The 18,996-nt window shown below is 33.6% G+C and overlaps 1 protein-coding gene across 1 annotated transcript in view; it reads left to right on the top strand.

Moving 5' to 3' along the window:
* SELENOF (selenoprotein F) overlaps positions 1 to 18,115 on the top strand; it is a 46,386-nt gene extending 28,271 nt beyond the window's left edge. The window contains exons 3-5 of the mRNA XM_028513189.2: positions 3,559 to 3,622; positions 16,515 to 16,564; positions 17,233 to 18,115. Coding sequence (XP_028368990.1) covers positions 3,559 to 3,622; positions 16,515 to 16,564; positions 17,233 to 17,364 — 246 coding nt within the window. The 3' untranslated portion in view covers positions 17,365 to 18,115. The remainder of the gene's footprint in view (positions 1 to 3,558; positions 3,623 to 16,514; positions 16,565 to 17,232) is intronic.
* The last annotated feature ends 881 nt before the right edge of the window (positions 18,116 to 18,996 follow it).

Raw genomic sequence — 18,996 nt, 5'->3', positions numbered from 1 at the left:
GAAGGGGAGAGAAGGGGGAAATGGGACAACTGTAATAGCATAATCAATAAAATGTAATTAAAAAAAGAAAAGTAAAAATCACTTATTTTTAAATGAGAGGAAAATTAGTACATATAGAAATCCTGTTACAAATAAGGTAAATTTGTTATAGAGCTGAGGTATTAATAGTTAGATATTTTTACTTCCCACCTAGAGGACCCTATTTGAAGTTTAGGAAAATCTGGCAATCATATGGAATATGGAAATAGATATGGACTCCAAAGGGGAAAAAATGCAATTTGGGGTATCATTTTTAAATTTTTCTAAAGGTGCCTATGTATTTCCATTTAAATTATTTGGCCTAGTAATATAAAAGCCTAATGGAATAATGACGTATAATGGCTAGAGTGAGATTTTCTATACAAACAAGTCTTCTCTAATACATATAGAAAATACAAGCTTGCTATATGTGTGTTATATAACTTGCTTCTTTGATTTCTTCTAATGGTATTTTCACATAAATGTTTGAGGTTCAGCATTTTTGTATGTCAGTAATGTTACTTTAAAAGGTAAAAATGATAAGGATGAAAGTAAAGGAATTAACAGTTTTAACCTGTTTTATTTAATCTTTTCATAGTTTATGCTCTTGAGAATTCCTGTTATACACAGCATGTATTTCCTTGTGTGTGAACTTGTGTGATGCCAAAATGCTTATGATTATAAGACGTTGAAAATTTAACACAATTTGTAGCTAATTTAAATTATTTAGTCACCATGAAAAACAAATGGTTTCCTAAGAATACCACAAATTCATAACTAAAATGCCACCTTAGCATCACAAACTACATTTTTTAGAATTTGACTTTAATAATGTTATGCAGCTTTGAGTTACATTTCCTTTTTGTTTACCCTAGAATGGAACTAATCACAATCTAGTTGATAAAATATGTCAGAGGGACTTGAAATATTCAGAAAGTTGTGTGATGAAAAAGAACATTTAATTCTGTTAAATGAATAATTTTCTGAATTCAGCACACATACATTGAGCAGCTTTGTGTCCAGTTCTGGGAGAGTTGTGATACATAACACATTCCCTGTCCACAAGGAAGTGATAGACTATCTGTAGTACTTTAGTATGAGAACAGAATTCTGGAGAAAGTCCCCAGTGGAGAGCAGGAGACCAAGAAAAGTTTTCCTGGAGAAGGTCACATCTGAGCTGCTTGTTCATTAAAGAATGTGTTTCTAACACTTTCCATTAATCAGTTGAGTTGATATTTTGTGGTACAGAGAAGTGCTTTCCACGAATGGGTTACAAGTATACTAGGAGACTGAGTCCTTCAGTCTTATAACAACCAAATGGAGACTAAATGAGCAGGGGCCCCAGTTACAAGCAGCCACCTCTTTTATCCCACTGCGCCATATGGCTCCATGTGTGATGATGTGAAGAGTACTGGGAAATAGTGGTGTAGAGAATGCCATTATCCACTAGAGAATCTACAAAGTCACAAACTTGCTAATAAAAGATAATTCTAATAACCACATTTTAAAATGGCCTTTTTAAAATTTTCTAAATTCTGATAAAATATACATAACATAAAATTCACTATTTTAACCATTTTAAGTGTACAGTTCAGTGACATTAAATACATTGATATTGTTGTGCAATGTCACCATCTATCAACAGAACTTTTTCATCTTCCCAAACTGAAACTCTGTACTCTTTAGACAGTCTCACACACACACACACACACACACACACACACAGCTTCTCTCCCTTAGCCCCTGGCAACCACCATTCTACTTTCTGTCTCTGAATTTGACTAGTCTAAATACCTCATCGAAGCGGAATCACCCATATGGCGTTTATCCTTTTGTAATTGCCTTATTTCACTTAGCTTAATGTCTTCAGGATTCATCCATGTCAGAGTATGTGTCATAATTTCCTTCCTTTTTAAAACTAACATTTCATTACATGTATAATACCACATTTTGTTTATCTATATATTTGGGTTGGCTTCAGCTTTTGGCTATTGTGAATAATAATTGGTATGCAAATATCTGTCCACCTCTGCTTTCAGTGTTTTTGGTTATATGCCTAGAAGAAGAATTTCTGGATCATATAATTCTATTTTTAATTTTTCAAGGAGGCACCATTTTATTTTTTATAGTGACTGTAACCACTTTGCATTTCAATAGCAGTTCACAAGGGTTCCAAATTCACCACATGTTCACACTCCCACTTGTTTTCTGTGTTTTTGATAATTAAAATCCTAATGAATGTGAAGTGGTATCTCATTGTGATTTTTATCAATATTTCCCTAATAGTGATGCTGAACATCTTTTCATGAGTTTATTGGTAACATGGTCTAATATTTTTTTAGATGTTTGAGGATAAGGAGACATGTCCAACCAAGATTAACCAAATCTTATTCAGAAGCAACTTATTTTACAGAATTAGATCAGCCTAAAGTAGAATTCCATCAGAGTCTCAAAAGCATTTTGGACCCTTAATATTTTAAGAACTATTGATATAGCCTAGAATCACCAAAATGTGAAAAGGCCACTATCTCTTGGGTAGGTAAAATTAAGGTGATTTTTAAATTTCTACTCTGTGCTTTTCTATATTTTCCCAAGTACCTAAAATAACCATGCATAGAACATGTGATTTTTATGCTATTTTAAAATTTAAAAGGTAAAATTTATCTTTAGCTCTTGGATGTACAATTAAAAAATGAGTCTGAAAGGTAACAAGAAATAAAATGGACATAGTGTGCTCTTATCACTGCCTGCCTTCCTTAAGAGTCGCAGCATTTTCAAGTCATACAGAAACCATGGGCAGGCTCCACGGCTACAAAAAAAAAAATGGTGCTTACTATTGGACCCATTTCAGCTGAATTAATTACAATACAATATTTGTTTTTGAGTTTTTATAGTTTTTAGTGAGCTTTTACTATAAGGAGAATGCAGATTCTATATCTAGAAAGCAATATTTACCACTGATTTTTTTCAACTTAAATTTATTAAGAAAAATGTTTACATTAAAATCTTTATAATAAGATTTTATGGGGTTCCCTATATTTACATAGTACATACTATGTTTACTTTTTAAAGGTATTGTGTTTTTGTTTTGTTTAGATTTTAACAATTATCACTTAATTTTAGAGGCAACTATGAAGAATCTCATTAAGTATCTATGTTGGATAGATGGATACGTACCTGTGTTCAATTTAGCATCCTAAAAAAATGTAGGACATCTTTAAGATTTTTGTGAAGAACTTTCTAGGCCATCTTAACCTATGCAAATTCATTGTCAAGTCTCCATATCTCCCTGGATCTTTATGGCTAGGTTTAATAGTACTCTGAGTGGGGCTTCAACTCTCTACCATTTGATATCTTCAGGCCTCTGTTTCCTTGTCTGTGGACTGGAGCTAGATAGTTCTATCCAACTCTAGCATTTGTTTGATGTATGTATGTGCTTAACTGTAATGTTTATGCTGTGAAATTTTAGGTTTATTTTTTAACTACATTTTTAATTTATACAAGTTTTTTAAATTTCTGGGGCCTTTTTTTTCTTTCCAGCTGTATGCAGGAGCTATTCTTGAAGTCTGTGGATGAAAATTGGGGAGGTTCCCACAAGTCCAAGGTTTGTAAAATTAACTCCAGTAGATTCTTAGTTTAATAATATAAAATCAGCATTTCACAAGAACAATTTTATTAAATATTCCTACAAATAAGAATTTTTAGGGTTATACTTTTTCAACAGCATATGAATTTTGCCACATCTTTTTTCATGGAAGTGACGTATTATAGTAATTGTTTAATACATGGTTACTTTAAGCAAGCATAATATGTGAAATCTAGATTTAAATGCAACACATAATAAGATGGTTAATATTTTGAAAGGAGAGTCTTTCTTTTACCAAGTATAAATTTTGTGAAAACCTCTCTTCTATCAGATGTAAATATCATTCCTTTAAATACCATTTCATTGTACTACATTTTAAATGTAAATTGATTTATATAAAACTTGTAAGGAACAACAGCATTAGTGAAACTAGACTTGTACTCAATGACAAAACATCCAGAATAGAATTAATTAATATAAAATTTGAGGTACAGAAGAGAGGAAGTTGTGCATGTTGTATGTCTCTACAGGAATTTTTTTTAAGATGTTATTTATTTTAGACAAAGAGAAGGAGAGAAACATCAAAGTGTGGCTGCCTCTCACACACCTGGCCCATAACTCACGCCTGTGCCCTCACTAGGAATCAAACCAGTAACCCTTTGGTTCATAGGCTGGCACTCTGTCCACTGAGCCACACCATCCAAGGCTTCTACAGGAATTTTTAAAGAGAATTAAAAGAAAGGGTAATTGTAAAAGAGTATTTATTCTTTTGGTTGATATCAAACAGTAATGGAGTTTTGCACTTCCAAAAATACTTGGGCTAAAGCTTTTTTTCTATTTTGGCCTTATATTCCACTTGAAAATGAGTTTTATGAAATTGAACTTTTTTGAAGGTATCAACCAATGGGGGTTGGCACCAATACAATGCCAACAGGAATCCTCAATTTAGGGTATGGTGAAAGAAATTTTATTCGGTGCAAGTAGCTCAACTGTGATACAGCAAGGCTGTGGAACAGCACAGCTGTGGAGCAGCTCAGTAGTGTCACAACTCAATTGTGACGCAGCCCTCTCAGGCTACACAACTCTGCTATGCTGTGCTCTGCTCTGGTCCAGCAAAATGTCTTCGTTGTTTCAGCTCCAGGCAGGGAAAAACAGTTTTCGTTCTCCGAGCCATAAAGGGGCTGACTTACATAGAGAGAAGTGCCTGCCCCTGGTACCTGATTGGTCCAGCCTCATACAAACAAGGACTCCAAACCCTCACAGTTTGATTAGTCCAAAAGATACGGTCCTGATTGGTCAGAATGGAGCCATGTGATTGGTCAGTGAAGATGCTGATGGAGATGTAGCTGCACAGCTCCTATTAGACAGGCAACGTGTCAGTCCTATTGATTTAAATAGGATTTTAAGAACTCCTTTATAAGGTTTGGCTCAGTTGACAGGAAAAGTGTGCATACAGGCAGACAGCTTGGCTGCTGGCCTCTCCCTTAAGCATGGTTTGCATGAGAGGCTTGTTTAGAAATGGCTGCTAGGTTGTTTTTAAATTTGAACCCTGTTAGCCACCAGGTAGGTATCCCTTTCTCAGGGTCAACAAAGTGTTCTGTTTGCTGGCTTTCCCATAATTTCTTGCCTTGTTTACTTGATGGCAAGATAATTATCTGGACTTAGTATTTTATAAAATTGCCTGTATTAGCACCTGCCCTTTATTGCTGATACAGAATTGTTTATAATAAAATATTGCTTATTTTGGCACAGAAGTGAAATAAAATAATTTGATTTATGACATTTAATAAATGAGACCCAAAGTAGATACACATCTAATTAAATACATCCTTTGTTAGAATAAGCACAAATTCTAATGTAGCACAGAATATAAAAGCTACATCTGCTTAGGGAAAAAAGTCCTTACTCTGTATTTTTTTCCTCAAACACTTAAATTCAGAATTGTACCATAGTTGTTTTTATATAAGTTCTCTGAACGATAATGTGATCACTCTTATTCCTAGAAAGTTTGGCAGTTGCTTTTTAATTGTATTGATCATTCATATTTACTAATTTTATTCATCTTCTTCTGACTTACCTTTTCACGAAGTTAAGAGTAGCTTTGATATAGCAATTATCCCTTCTATTTGTGATATCAGATTTTATTATGTCCATGGTAATAATTTATATAGCTTGTAGTTTAGTTTTTAAAAGTTTGAGTATAGTTTCTCAATCTTAGTAGTTGAACTTAATTTTATATATGTTTTATGTGTAGTTAAATTTTCAAACCTTTGAGTGCATGTAGTCATACCATCTTTTCCTTTTGAAAACAACTGGATTTTAATTCTTTGTGTAAATATTTAATAAGTACAAGCTTACTTAAATGAAAATGATTGCATAATTACATAATGCATAACCATGTTTAATATAATTACGTGTAACCAATATTTTCTTAGTCCTTGAAAAGCTGATATATTTTTAATATAACCATTCTCACTTTGAGACTATCTTAAAGCTATTCTAGAATAGGGAATGAAGAATTGCCAGCTTTTGCAATGATTACAAATAACAAACTATTCGATAATTATTAACTAATCATTGTTTCATAATCTTCATTATCCATATCAGGTAGCTTCTAAAATTAGCATGATAACTTCTATTATATTTTAATTTAAAATACATTGTAATTATTTCTTATTTTACTTAATTTAAATTAGTCATGTCATAAAATAGAAGAGTAAATTAATGTGAAATATTTCAAGAAGAGAGGGGCATTTAAATTTTGAAATGTTTTATTCACATTAAACAGTTGTGTTTGTGGGGCAACAAAAAGTCCCAGATCATATTTCTAGCCAATTCCAGGTTTCCCTCTTAAAGCAGTATGTATTATATAATGATTTCTCTTAATAGATTTGACCCAGTGTTATATCACTTATGATAAAATTAATAATGTAAGAAAGTATGTTTTCCTTCTCAAGCAACATAGTTTTACTATGTTAAAGATATGTCTGTCTCCAAAAAAGTGTCAATTTTCCCTAATTTTTTAGGTCTTGGCAAACTTTTTCTTTAAAAAGCTAGATAGTAAAAATTTTCAGCTTTAAAAGCAACTAGGATTGGTTATTTGTTATCTCGTCTACCTGTCTCCGTTTCCTCTTATTACTTACTTCCATTGCCTCTTCTATATAAAAAGACCTTTTCCATAAGGCAGATTTGATTATATAGCCTCTTGCTTAAAATCTTTATAGTTGCCCATCACAACATGATATATTTTTCTTTGGTTCATGTCACTAGTTCATGTGCCGAACTATTTGTGGTTCTCTGAACTTTCAGCTCTAAATCTTTATGCACACTACATGTACTTCCTAACTTATGCCTCTTCCTAATTCTTGTGGCAAACTCTTACTCATTCAAAGTTGACTTCAAGCATTAATTTTGGGTGGCCTTTAACAGAATTTTTCACCCTCCCTTTTCTTTTTTAATTTAATCTTGATTGTATTTTTTTCTACTATCATTTAGTCCACTTATACCCTTCTCCCCCCATCAGTCACCACATTGTTGTCCATGTCCATGAATCTTTTTCCCTTTTGTGCTCAATCCTTCTATCCACTTACTCCCCTTCCCACTAGCTGTCATCTGCTCTCCATCTATGAGTCTGTCTCTGTTTTCCTTGTTAGTTGTTTTTTCATTAGATTCCAGTTGGGAGTAAAATCATATGGTATTTTTCTTTTCTCTGACTGGCTTATTTCACTTAGCATAATTTTCTCCAGGTTCATCCATACTGTTGTAAAGGGTAAAATTTTTCTTCTTTTTTACAGTTGAGTAGCATTCCATTGTGTAAACGTCCCATAGTTGTTTTATGCACTCATGGATACTTGGTCTACTTCCATATCTTGGCAATTGTAAATAACACCGCAATGAACATAGGGGTGCTTCTGTTCTTACAAATTAGTGTTTTGGGTTCCTTCAAATATATTCCCAGAAGTGGAATACCTAGGAAAAAGTCAGATCAGATCTATTTTCAGTTTTTTGAGTTACCTCCATACTGCTTTCCACAGCGGCTGCACCAATCTGCATTCTCACCAACAGTGCAAAAGGGTTCCCCTTTCCCCACATCTTCTCAGGCACTTGTTATTTGTTGATCAATGGATGATAGCCATTCTGACAGGTGTGAGATGATATCTCATTAGTGGTTTTAATTTGTATTTCTCTGATGATTAGTGGCATTGAGCATGTTTTCATACGTCTGTTGGCCTCTTCAGAGAAGTGTCTATTCAGGTCCTTTGCCCATTTTTTAATTGCATTGTTTTGTTTTGGGGGGAGGGGTTTGGTGTTGAGTTTTGTAAGTACTTTGTAAATTCTAGACATTAACCTCTTATGAGATATATTGGCAAATATGTTCACCCATTCTGTGGGTTGTCTTTTTATTTTGCCTTTGCTGTGCAAAATCCTTTTAGTTTAATATAGTCCCATTTATTTTTTTCTCTTGTTCCCCTTGCCTGGGGAGATATAGCGGATAAAAAATTTCTGTGTGCAGTGTCCGAGATTTTGCTGCCTATGTTTTCTTCTAGGATTCTTATGGTTTCAGGTCTAACATTTAAGTCTTTGGTCCATTTTGAATTTATTCTTGTGTGTGGTATAAGAAGGTGATCTAGCTTAATTTTTCTGCACTTAATCTGCCCAGTTTTCCCAACACCACTTATTGAATCAACTATCTTTAGTCCGTTGTGTGTACTTGCTTCCTCTATTGAATACTAAGTAACTATAAAGGTATGGGTTTATTCCTCAGCTCTCTATTCTGTTCCATTGATCTATGTCTGTTTTTATGCCAGTATCATGCTGTTTTGATTACTATGAACTTATATTATAGTTTCATGTTAGGTAGCATGATTCCTCCAACTTTATTCTTCTTTCTCAGTATCACTGTTACTGTGTGGGGGGCCTTTGTGGATCCGTATAAATTTTAGAACTATTTGTTCTAGTTCTGTGAAATATTTCATTGGAATCTTAATAGGAATTGTGTTGAATCTGTAGATTGCTTTGGGTAGTATGGGCATTTTAATGATATTAATTTGGTCTTTTACATCTTTGATTAGGTTTATTCCTAGATTTTTTTTGTGGCAATTGTAAATGGGATTGTCTATGCAACTGATTTCTGGATATTAATTTTGTATCCTGCCATTTTGCTGAATTCACTTATCAGTTCTAGTAGTTTCTTGGAATCTTTAGGGTTCTGTATGTTTAGTATCATGTCATCTGCAAATAAAGACAATTTTACTTCTTCCTTTTCAGTTTGGATGCCTTTTATTTCTTCTTCTCTGATTGCTATGGCCAGGACTTCCAGTACTATGTTGAATAAGAGAGGTAAAAGTGGACATCCCTATCTGTTCCCAGTCTCAAGGAGAATGCTTGTAGTTTTTACCTGTTGAGTATGCTGCTGGCAGTGGGTTTGTCATATGTGGCCTGTATTATGTTTAGGTATGTTCCCTTTATTCCCAATTTGCTGAGAGTTTTAATCATAAATGGCTGCTGGATTTTATCAAATGCTTTTTATGCATTTATTGATATGATCATGCGATTACAGTCCTTCATTTTGGTTATGTGGTAAATCACACATATTGATTTGCAAATTTTGTACCAACCTTGCATTTCTGGATAAATCTCACTTATACATGATGTATGATCCTTTTGGTGCATTGCTGTATTTGGTTTGCTAATATTTTGTTGAAGGTATTAGCGTGTAAGTTCATCAGGGATATTGGCCTGTAATTTTCTTTCTTTGTAGTGTCTTTATCTGGTTTTGGGTAATGCTGGACTCATACAATGAGTTTGGGAGCCTTCCCTACTCTTGAATTTTATGAAATACTTTGAGAAGGAGAGTTGTTAGTTCTCAGAATGTTTAGTAAAATTCACCTGTGAAGCTGTCTGGTCCAGGGCTTTTGTTGTTATTGTTTTTGGAATTTTTTTTGTTTTTTGTTTTGTTTTGTTTTGTTTTTTGTTTTTGTTTTACTGCTTCATTTTCACTAGATGTAATCTGTATATTCAGAGTCTCTGATTTCTCCTGATTTAGTTTTAGAAGATTGTATGTTTCTAGGAATTTATCCACTTTGTCCAGGTTGTCCAAATTGTTGGTATATAGTTGTTCATAATTTTTGCTTATAATCCTTTGTATTTCTTTGGTATCATTTGTACCTCCTCTTACATTTCTGATTTTATGTATTGGATATTCTTTTTTTTATTGATGAGTCTGATTAAAGGATTGTCAATCTTGTTTATCTTTTCAAAGAAACAGCTCTTGGATTCAGTGATCTTGTGTATCCCTTTTTTTTTATTATTTTGGCTCTATTAAGTTTATTTCTGCTCTGCTCTTTGTTATTTCCTTCCTTTTACTTACTTTGGGCTTTGTTGTTCTTTTTCAAGATCCTTTAATTGTAAAATTAGATTATTTATTTGAGCTTTTTCCTGATTTTTGTGATAAGCCTCTAATGCTATGAATTTCCCTCTTAGGATTGCTTTCCCAGTGTCCCACAGGTTTTGGATTCTTGTGTCTTCATTTTCATTTGTTTCAAGATATCTTTTGATTTCTTCCTTGATCTTGTTGGCCCATTCATTGTTTAATAGTGTGTTATTTAGCTTCCATGTCTTTGAGTGTTTTCCACTGTTCTTGTGATTGATTTCTAGTTTCATAGCCTTGTGGTCAGATGTTTGATATTATTTAAGTCTTCATAAATTTATTGAGACTTGTTTTGTGTCCTCACATGTGGTCTATCCTAGAAAATATTACATTTGCACTTTGAAAAGTATGAATATTCTGCAGCTTTGGGGTGAAATGCTCTGAAGATATCGATTAAATCTATTTGATAGGGTGTGTCATTTAAGGCCACTGTCTCCTTGTTTTCTGCCTATAATATCTATCAGTGGGTTGTTAAAATCCCCAACTATGGTGTATTTCTATCCATCTCTCCCTTTATGTCCATCAAGGTTTGCTTTACATATTTAGTCCTGGCTGGTGTGGCTCAGTGGATTGAGTGCCAGCCTGTGAACAAAAGGGTGTCTGGTTCAATTGCAAACACGCATTGATGTTTCTCTTCCTGTCTTCCTTCTTTCCTCTCTCTCTAAAAACAAATAAATAAATTATTTTTTAAATGTTTAAAATTTTTTTTAAAGATTTCCTTTACATATTTAGGTGCTCCTGTGGTGGGTGTGTAAATGTTTACTAGGGTTATACCCTCTTGTTGGATTGTTCCCTTTATTATGTAGTGTCCTTCTTTGTCTCTTACTGTAGCCTTGGTTTTAAAGTCTGTTTTGTTAGATATAAGTGCTGCTACCCCAGCTTTTTTTTTCTTTTCCATTTGCATGAAATATCTTTTTCCATCCCTCTACTTTTAGTCTGTGTGTATCTTTTGATCTGAGATGTTTCTCTTGGAGGCAGCAAATATATGTTCTTGTTTGCTTATCCATTCAGCTACCCTGTGTCCTTTGGTTGGAGCATTTAAGCCATTTACATTTAAGGTGATTATTGAGAGGTAAGTATTTAGTGTCACTTTATTGTTAGATTATTTTCCTGTTTTTCTTCTTTCTCTTCTCTCTCTTCTTTTCCTCCTTCTCCTCCTCTCCTCCTTTTCTTCTTCTCTTCTCTTCTTCTTCTTCCTTTGTTCTTCTTTTGTTCTTTTCTTCTTCTTTTCCTCTTCTCCTCTTCTTCTTCTCCTTCTTCTTCTAGCAAGCCCTTTAACATTTGTTGCAGTCTTGGTTTGGTGTTAACAAATTCCTTTAACTCTTTCTTGTCTGGGAAGCTCCTTATTTTTCCTTCAATTTTAAATGATAGTCTTGCTTGGTAGAATAGCCTTGATTGTAGGTCCTTGCTTTTTATCACCTTGAATATTTCAGGCCACTCACTTCTGGCCTGAAATGTTTCTGTTGAGGAATCAGATGACAGTCTAATTGGTGCTCCCTCCCAGACAACTGCCTGCTTTTTCTCTTGAGACTTTAGGATTCTCTCCTTGTCTTTAAGCCTTGTCACTTTAATTATGATGTGTCTTGGTGTACCTCTTTGGGTCCAGTTTGTTTGAGACTCTGAGCTTCCTGGACCTGTGTATCTTTTTTCCTTCACCAGATTAAGGAATTTTCAGTCATTTCTTTAAATACATTCTCAATCCTTTGCTCACTCTCTCCTCCTTTTGGCATTTCCATGATGCAGATGTTGTTATGCTTCACATTGTGCAAAATGTTTCTTAAGCTTTCCTCATTTTTTTTAATTCTTTTGTTTTTTTGCTGCTCTTCCTGGGTGTTTTTTCTTTTTCCTTGTCTTTAAAATCACTCATTTGATCCTTTGCTTCATTTAACCTAGTGTATTATCTATCTCAGATATTGCATTCTTTATTTCTGATTGGTCCTTTTTTATGGTTTCTATGTTTTCTTTCATGCTTTGAGTATCCTTATAATCATTACTCTAAACTCTCTGACAAATTGCTTGCCTCCATTTCATCTAGCTCTTCCTCTGGAGAATTCTCTTGTTCTTTCCTTTGGGGTCTGTTTCTTTGTCATCCCATTTTGGCTGCTTCTTTGTATGTGTTCCTATGTATTAAGTAGATCTGCAAAGACTCTGGTGTAGACCTTTGTCTGATGCTGCTTGTTACTGGCCCTGGTCAACCTATTTGGAGCTATCAGCAATCCAAAGTGTGTGGCTTCTTCTGCTGGCCCTAGGTGTGTGTGGACAGAACCAGGTTACACTGCAAAGCCGGCTTTTTTCAGCACAGTGCCCTGGTGACAGTCAACTGAAGTCTCATGGAGCTCCTAGAGATCCACCTTAGTTGTTAAACTAATCAATGATTTAGCCTCATGCTGTAACCATCAGGCTGGCTTTACCTCTATCGGGTGGGGTAGCGTAATTCCTGTGGACAGGGCTATTGCTTCCTCTCAGGGTGATGCCATTCAGAGAGGAGTGCTCTGCCTGAGAAAGATGGCTCTGGCAGTGTGGGGAATGACTCGGCACAGGGATCCTGGTGGCTGTTCCTTCAGTTCTCGCCCCAGAGCACCAGTCTCAGACTCTCTTCAAACGTCTCTAGTCCACTCTGCCCTCCCTCTGCTGGAACCTAAGGAAAGTGGCTGCAAACTTTTATACATTGGCCCTTTAAGAAGCTTTCTGAGTCTCCTGCCATCTCTCCCTGGCAGACAGAAACCCTACTGCTCTCACAGCTGGATGTTATTTGGGTTCCTTTCCAGCTCTGGTGCTGTAGGCTGGGGAACCCAGCTGGGGTTTAGACCCTACACTTCTCAGGGGGAACGCCCTGGCCACTAAAATATCCCTCCAGATCTTAGCTGCCATCCATGGGAGCCCAGCCAACCCCCTTGTGCTTCCTCCACACTCCCTCCCAGTCTTGTTGTGGTGAAGTGGTTTCTTCCCTCTGGCCTTGGTTATAGGGCTTCTCTCCAGCTAGTGTACAGTTTGTTGTTCAAGATGATTTCTCTACAACTTAGTTGTAATTCCAGATTGGTCCTGGGAGGTGGTTAGTGAACCTTCCACTTATACCTTCACCATCTTGTATCTGAAAAGTGCCCTTTCTTTACATGGTTCTATACCCTTGATAAATTTATAGTCTTCAGACATTTCTTTCCTGGCTTTATTGTTCTGACTGAAAAGTCATAATCCTTTAAGTTTGTGTTCTCTTCATTATTGTACCTCCAATCTCCCCACATTCTCTTAATTATTTAGATCACCCTTCTCTAAATGTTTTTAAGTGCTTTTAAATTGTCTTGTTGGTAGGACCCTAATGACATAATTTTGCACTCCAGATGGTTTGTATACAATAGTAAATCTTCCGATTTTGGAAGTACTCTTTTAGATCTCAGTAGCTTTCATTGAGCACAGTTGAGAATTCACTTCTATTGTTGTTTTTTGTTGTTCTCTTTTTATTGTTGTTTTTGGTTATGTTATGACATTTTTACTTAAAAATGTTCTAATTCAAGTATATTTACTGTTAATCAACAGGAAAACATCTAATTATCATCCCATGTAATTTTATGACAGTTCACAAGTCTTAATCACCCTGCCATGAGCCGTTATAATCAAACTAAATCTTATAACCAATACATTGTAGGACTGTTTATAATGTGATCAAAGGTATGTTATTAGATCTAGTCGAGTATATTTTGTCTCTTTTTTATATATATTTTCACTTGTTTTCTGCTTTTGAAAATAACACAATTCAGACATTCTCTTTAACCTCAAGACATATCATTTCCACTACCTACCCCCCGTCATATAGAACAGGATAGATTTTTTAAACTACTCTTTATAGTTAACTCTGAAGAGTCTCTGAAAGAGTCACATGGCTTACCAAGCAGTGTGAATAGCAAAACAACTTCTCCAAGGGGGTTGCAGAAATGAGTGCTGATAAAAATTCTAAGAGAAATACTGAAATTTTTAATCTGTTTTCTCATAACTTCTGTATGTTTCATTACTTTGAAGTATTTACAAAACTGCCTTTCTAACTGACAAATAATTAAGTTGGTGTTAAGAACATTTTCTAGAAATAGAGTGACTTGATTAGTAATCTCCAAACTAATATTACTGTGCTATTTTTAAATAGTAGAAAGTAAACTAGAAAATAATTTACTCTAAGGTCTTTTTGGAAGTCCCTTATATTCTCATATAGCCTATCCTAGTGCCATGCATATACAATAAGTACTCAAATATCTGTTAAATGATTAATCTACTGTCTGTAAAATGTGACTTGCTATTATAGCATTTAACATGTATTCTCCTCATTCAAAATTAAGAGGTTTATGAATGACTGCTTAGCAGAGAGCAATAGAAAGAAGTGATGAAAATAGGCATTGGTGACTCATCTTAATATTTCTGTCAAATTTGGTCACTCATTCCAGCCTGTTAAAAGTCTGTTGAATGAATGAAAATTAATAAATGTGCTAGGCTCTGTTGTGGATGGATACAGCAGATAAAAGAATAGTCCTTTTCCCCAAAGAGGTTATTCATGTAGTAAAGAACATACTGTGTGTTTCATGGTGTTTTGCACAGGTGTGCACGTAGACAAAGAGATGGTAAAATGCAAAGGCATATCATAAGATCATTTTTGTTTGGAGACTCAGGAGTCTGCAGAGCATTTGGACAAATCTTAAAGGATAAAATTAATGGAGAAGATATTCTAATAAGCCAGAATAGCATAATCAGTTTTATTTTGAACTAAATTTTGTAGGGGAAATTCAGATGGGATATATAACTCTCTTCCAACAAGTCCTCAAAACCTTAAAAGAAAGAGGAAAAAAATGTACTAGTTTTTGTGTTGTCCTAAATGCAAGTATATGAAGACCTTCATAATGGATCATGGCTACAGTGCTTTTGCTAATTAATTCTAAGTTTAAAAAGTAAGTTCTAAAAAGCATGTGTCATTATAAAATCAAAGTAATGAATGATGTAAACGGTAACATAGAACTAGGATTAAGAGCAATCAAATATCTAAATAAACATTTCATTTGTTTTTATCTTAGAAAAAGATATTCTAAATTTTTTAACTTGAACTATTACATATGATCATTACTAAAAAATTGGTACAATGTAGATCAACAACAACCCCAAAAAGGAAAACTGTCCATTTAAAACATCCCCAAAACCCTGTGCTCCAGATATAATCCCCTATTAAAATAATAATAGTTAACATTTTTGTTGTTTTTATCATGTTAAATATTATATTTTGCACTTAATTTTTTAAAAGATTTTGTTTAGTGCTTCTGGGCTTTTTTTCCTTTGTAAATGTATATTTATGGATAAATATATATGAACATAAACATATAAAATAATGTTTATCCATCTTCTTTTTTTAACAGCCAGAGGAAACAAACTGACCTATATGTGTGTTTGCTTCTATGCCATTAAGTAAAGATTAATATAATTTTTAATGATTGGATGCATTCAACAGTGTGTTTCATATTAATTTAGTTAACCAACAGCCTTTATAAATTTAGATTATTTCCAAATTTCTGGACTTGGTTAGCAGGACCTTATATAATATATCTTCACATTATTGTGTAATTATTTCTTCAGAATAAATTCCTAGAAGGGGACTTGCAGGTTTAAAGAGTATGTACATTTTATATACCGAGAGTATGTACATTTACATACTCGGACTTTCGGTTCATTTTGCTAAACATCCGTCAGGAAGGATGTGTCTATTCATGTTTTCTCCATAACTAAACCCCAGCAAAATTCTTCTCTCTGACCCTAAATTTTCTTTTTAATTTTTGTCACTCTAAATGAGGATATCTCATTGTTTTATTTGACATTTATTTGATTATTAGGCTGAACATTTATTTCAAATGTTTTTTGACCATAATGTATATATTTGTACATGACATGTTCCTGTCCTTAGTTCATTTCTCTACCTAGTATTTATTCTCAAAAGTATGTATTGAATAATTCACACACACACACAACCCAGATGCACACACACATAATTAGTGTCTCCCTCACTGTCTCCTTCTCTTTGATTTGGTAGCTTTACCAAACCAAAAAATTTCTACAGATATGTGTAGCTCCCTAGATTTCTTATCTGTTTCTTTCTATTCTGGTATCAGTATCATACGTTAAAAAGCAATTGAACAAATTTTTGTTCTACATCTTACTTTTTCTAAACTATACATTCTCACACATACACTTTTCTAGCTGAGTTTTACTATCATTTTTTTCAAGCCATCAGAATCCCATTGGAATTTGGGGTTTTAATAATTTAAAAACAACATCTTAAAATATTCTGTTTTCCCATTGAAGGGTATATATCTTTATATATATATTTGAATCTCCTTACTTTTTCCACATAGGATCTAATTGTTTACTATTGAGTTCATTTCTACTTTTGTTTTGATCTTTGTATCTAGCTTGGATTTAGAAGTGAACAATTTGAATCTTTTCTTTTCTCTTAAGCTTTTGTCAGAAGTGATAAACCCAAGCTATTCAGAGGACTACAAATCAAGGTAAGGTGATTTTAATGGAATGTCTTTTTTTCCAGCATGAGTTTATTTCTTTTTGGAGTTGATGTCTTAAGGAATAAGGTCATGTTTGTGGTCACATTTACCCAGATTTAGTATTTCTCAGAGCTCTCTGGTGAATTATGGGACCCAGCTAGTGGGTCAGAAGTTTCAGGAATCTAGTCTAATTTTAAACTAATCACAACAAAATTGTTAGATTTCTTAAACCAGAGAAAATTTTTAGGGTCCATTGCAGAATTCTATCTGATAATTTATTTAGACAGCTTATTTTAGCATTGATCTCATATAATCATTCTCTCTCATTAATTATTTTAAACTTATCTGCTTCCTCCATGGGATTTTAAGCTCTTTGAGAGTTTGAAAATTAAATATTTGTTACAGTCAATAATAAGCTTAAATCCCAAATAAACTATGTTGTGCTAGCAAGTGTTTTCTCTTTAGAGATAAACTGTAATTTTTTTAATTGTCATTTTTTAATGAAATTTCATTAAATTCTTTCCCAAAGACTTTAAGACCTGTTGTGATGTTATGTCTAAATGCTTTTTGTATTACTATTAAATTTAGTTAAGCTGGACTGCATTGGTTTGATTTTGGTTGAGGCTGAGAAGGCTCTTTTAAGCAGATAATAATAATGATGCTCCTCTTTTTTGTAGTATGTTCGTGGTTCAGACCCTGTACTAAAGCTTTTGGATGACAATGGGAACATTGCTGAAGAACTAAGCATCCTCAAGTGGAACACAGACAGTGTAGAAGAATTTCTGAGCGAAAAGTTGGAACGCATATAAATCTTGATTAAATTGTATCCTGTCCTTTTACTGCCTTATCAATGAAATGTTTCAGCACCTAGAAAATAATTTAGTTTTGCTTCCACCCTTTGATCAGTCTTTTACTTTGAGGTATTAAACATCTAATTAAAAGTTAAAGTAACAGCACAGCCCTTGATATCTAAGGACTTGGCGAGCTTAACAAAACTCATGTTTTATAAATTTCTATCCCAGTACAATTGTTGATACCACTAACAAAGTGCTTTGTAATAGACTTGTGGTTAATTATGCAAATGATAGTTTGTGATAATTGGCCCAGTTTTATGAACAACAGATTTTTAAATTAGGGAGGTTTTAAGAGAGATGATTACTGCTATGCTTCACGTGCTGTGTGCTCTTTGAAAGTATTGACAGTAAACTATAAAGCAAATGAGATATACCAAGCCTCAACAGATTGTTTGATCCTCAGATTCTCTCATATTTTTGTATTACTCAGCTTTCCTTTTAATAGAAATGCTCTAGTACATACATAATGAATGAACAGCATAAAAATTTTATGGCTTTGTTGTTGTGAAACATTTAAGATCTACTGTAAGAGCAAAATGTTCACAAAGAGTTGCGTTAATGAAGACTACACAGAAAACCCTTTTGAGGATTTGTGTGGATCTGATATTTAGCAAATTCTTGTGCTTTACATTCTTACCAAAAAAGTCAATTTAAAAATGATCATTTGTAAGACCAGAATATAAATAAAAAGTTTCAAAAATCTGAACTTGAATTCTTCTGATTTGTCTTTTCATCTTTAAAAAATGCCTCATTTCTCAGTATACTTTTATTTCTTGTCATATAAGCCTTTATTTTCCCTAGCAAAAATGTTCACTGGCTGCACTGGTGAAACTTATAACTTCTTATTCTGGGTAATAGTGGCTTATAGTTTTCTAGCAGTTTTTTTATTTGTCAAGTGCTTTTATTTATGATACATTTTTATTTTATTTTACATAAAGAATATCTCAAATTATAGAATTTTTATGAGCTATTTAAAAATATAGAAGGTTTATGAGCTATTAAAAATTACAGTTTTGGGGGAGCATTTGGGATCTTGCTCCCTGGCAGATATCATCAGTTTGGCTCAAATAAACTCTTATAAAAATTTTTTTTAATGATTATTTTTCTTCACTTAACCTTCTATCTGGTGAAAGTGACTTCACTTCATAAAAGGTAATTCACTAGAACACATTCATCCACTGACTTTAGGTCATTTCAACTGCTTACTAAAAAAATGAGTCAAAAATCCTGTTATGTACACTTAATGTCAGGAAAAATTCTTATAATCTGGAAACCTTAATTTTTTATTTTGAATTAAACCATCTTAATGAAGAATATTTGTAAGTCATTAAAGACAACTCTACCAGAACACATTTATAAAACGCTTATTTTTAATAGAGATCAGTTATTAGTCTTTACTAGCATTTTGTGTTATTATATTTAAAATTAACAAATATATTTTTAAAGCCAGCAACAGAGTGAATAACCCTGGACAATATGGTTAGTCAAAATACTGTGAGAAGTCCTTGGCAAACAGATCATGGTCTACTTGTGTTCATCTGGAGAGTAATGGAGAGGGCCATCATTTTGATAGTACAAGGCCCTGGG

Source organism: Phyllostomus discolor, chromosome 5, assembly GCF_004126475.2.
Source record: "Phyllostomus discolor isolate MPI-MPIP mPhyDis1 chromosome 5, mPhyDis1.pri.v3, whole genome shotgun sequence".
Taxonomy (NCBI): domain Eukaryota; kingdom Metazoa; phylum Chordata; class Mammalia; order Chiroptera; family Phyllostomidae; genus Phyllostomus; species Phyllostomus discolor.
Note: the sequence above shows the minus strand (reverse complement) of the source record. Positions and strands in the feature narration are given on the sequence as shown.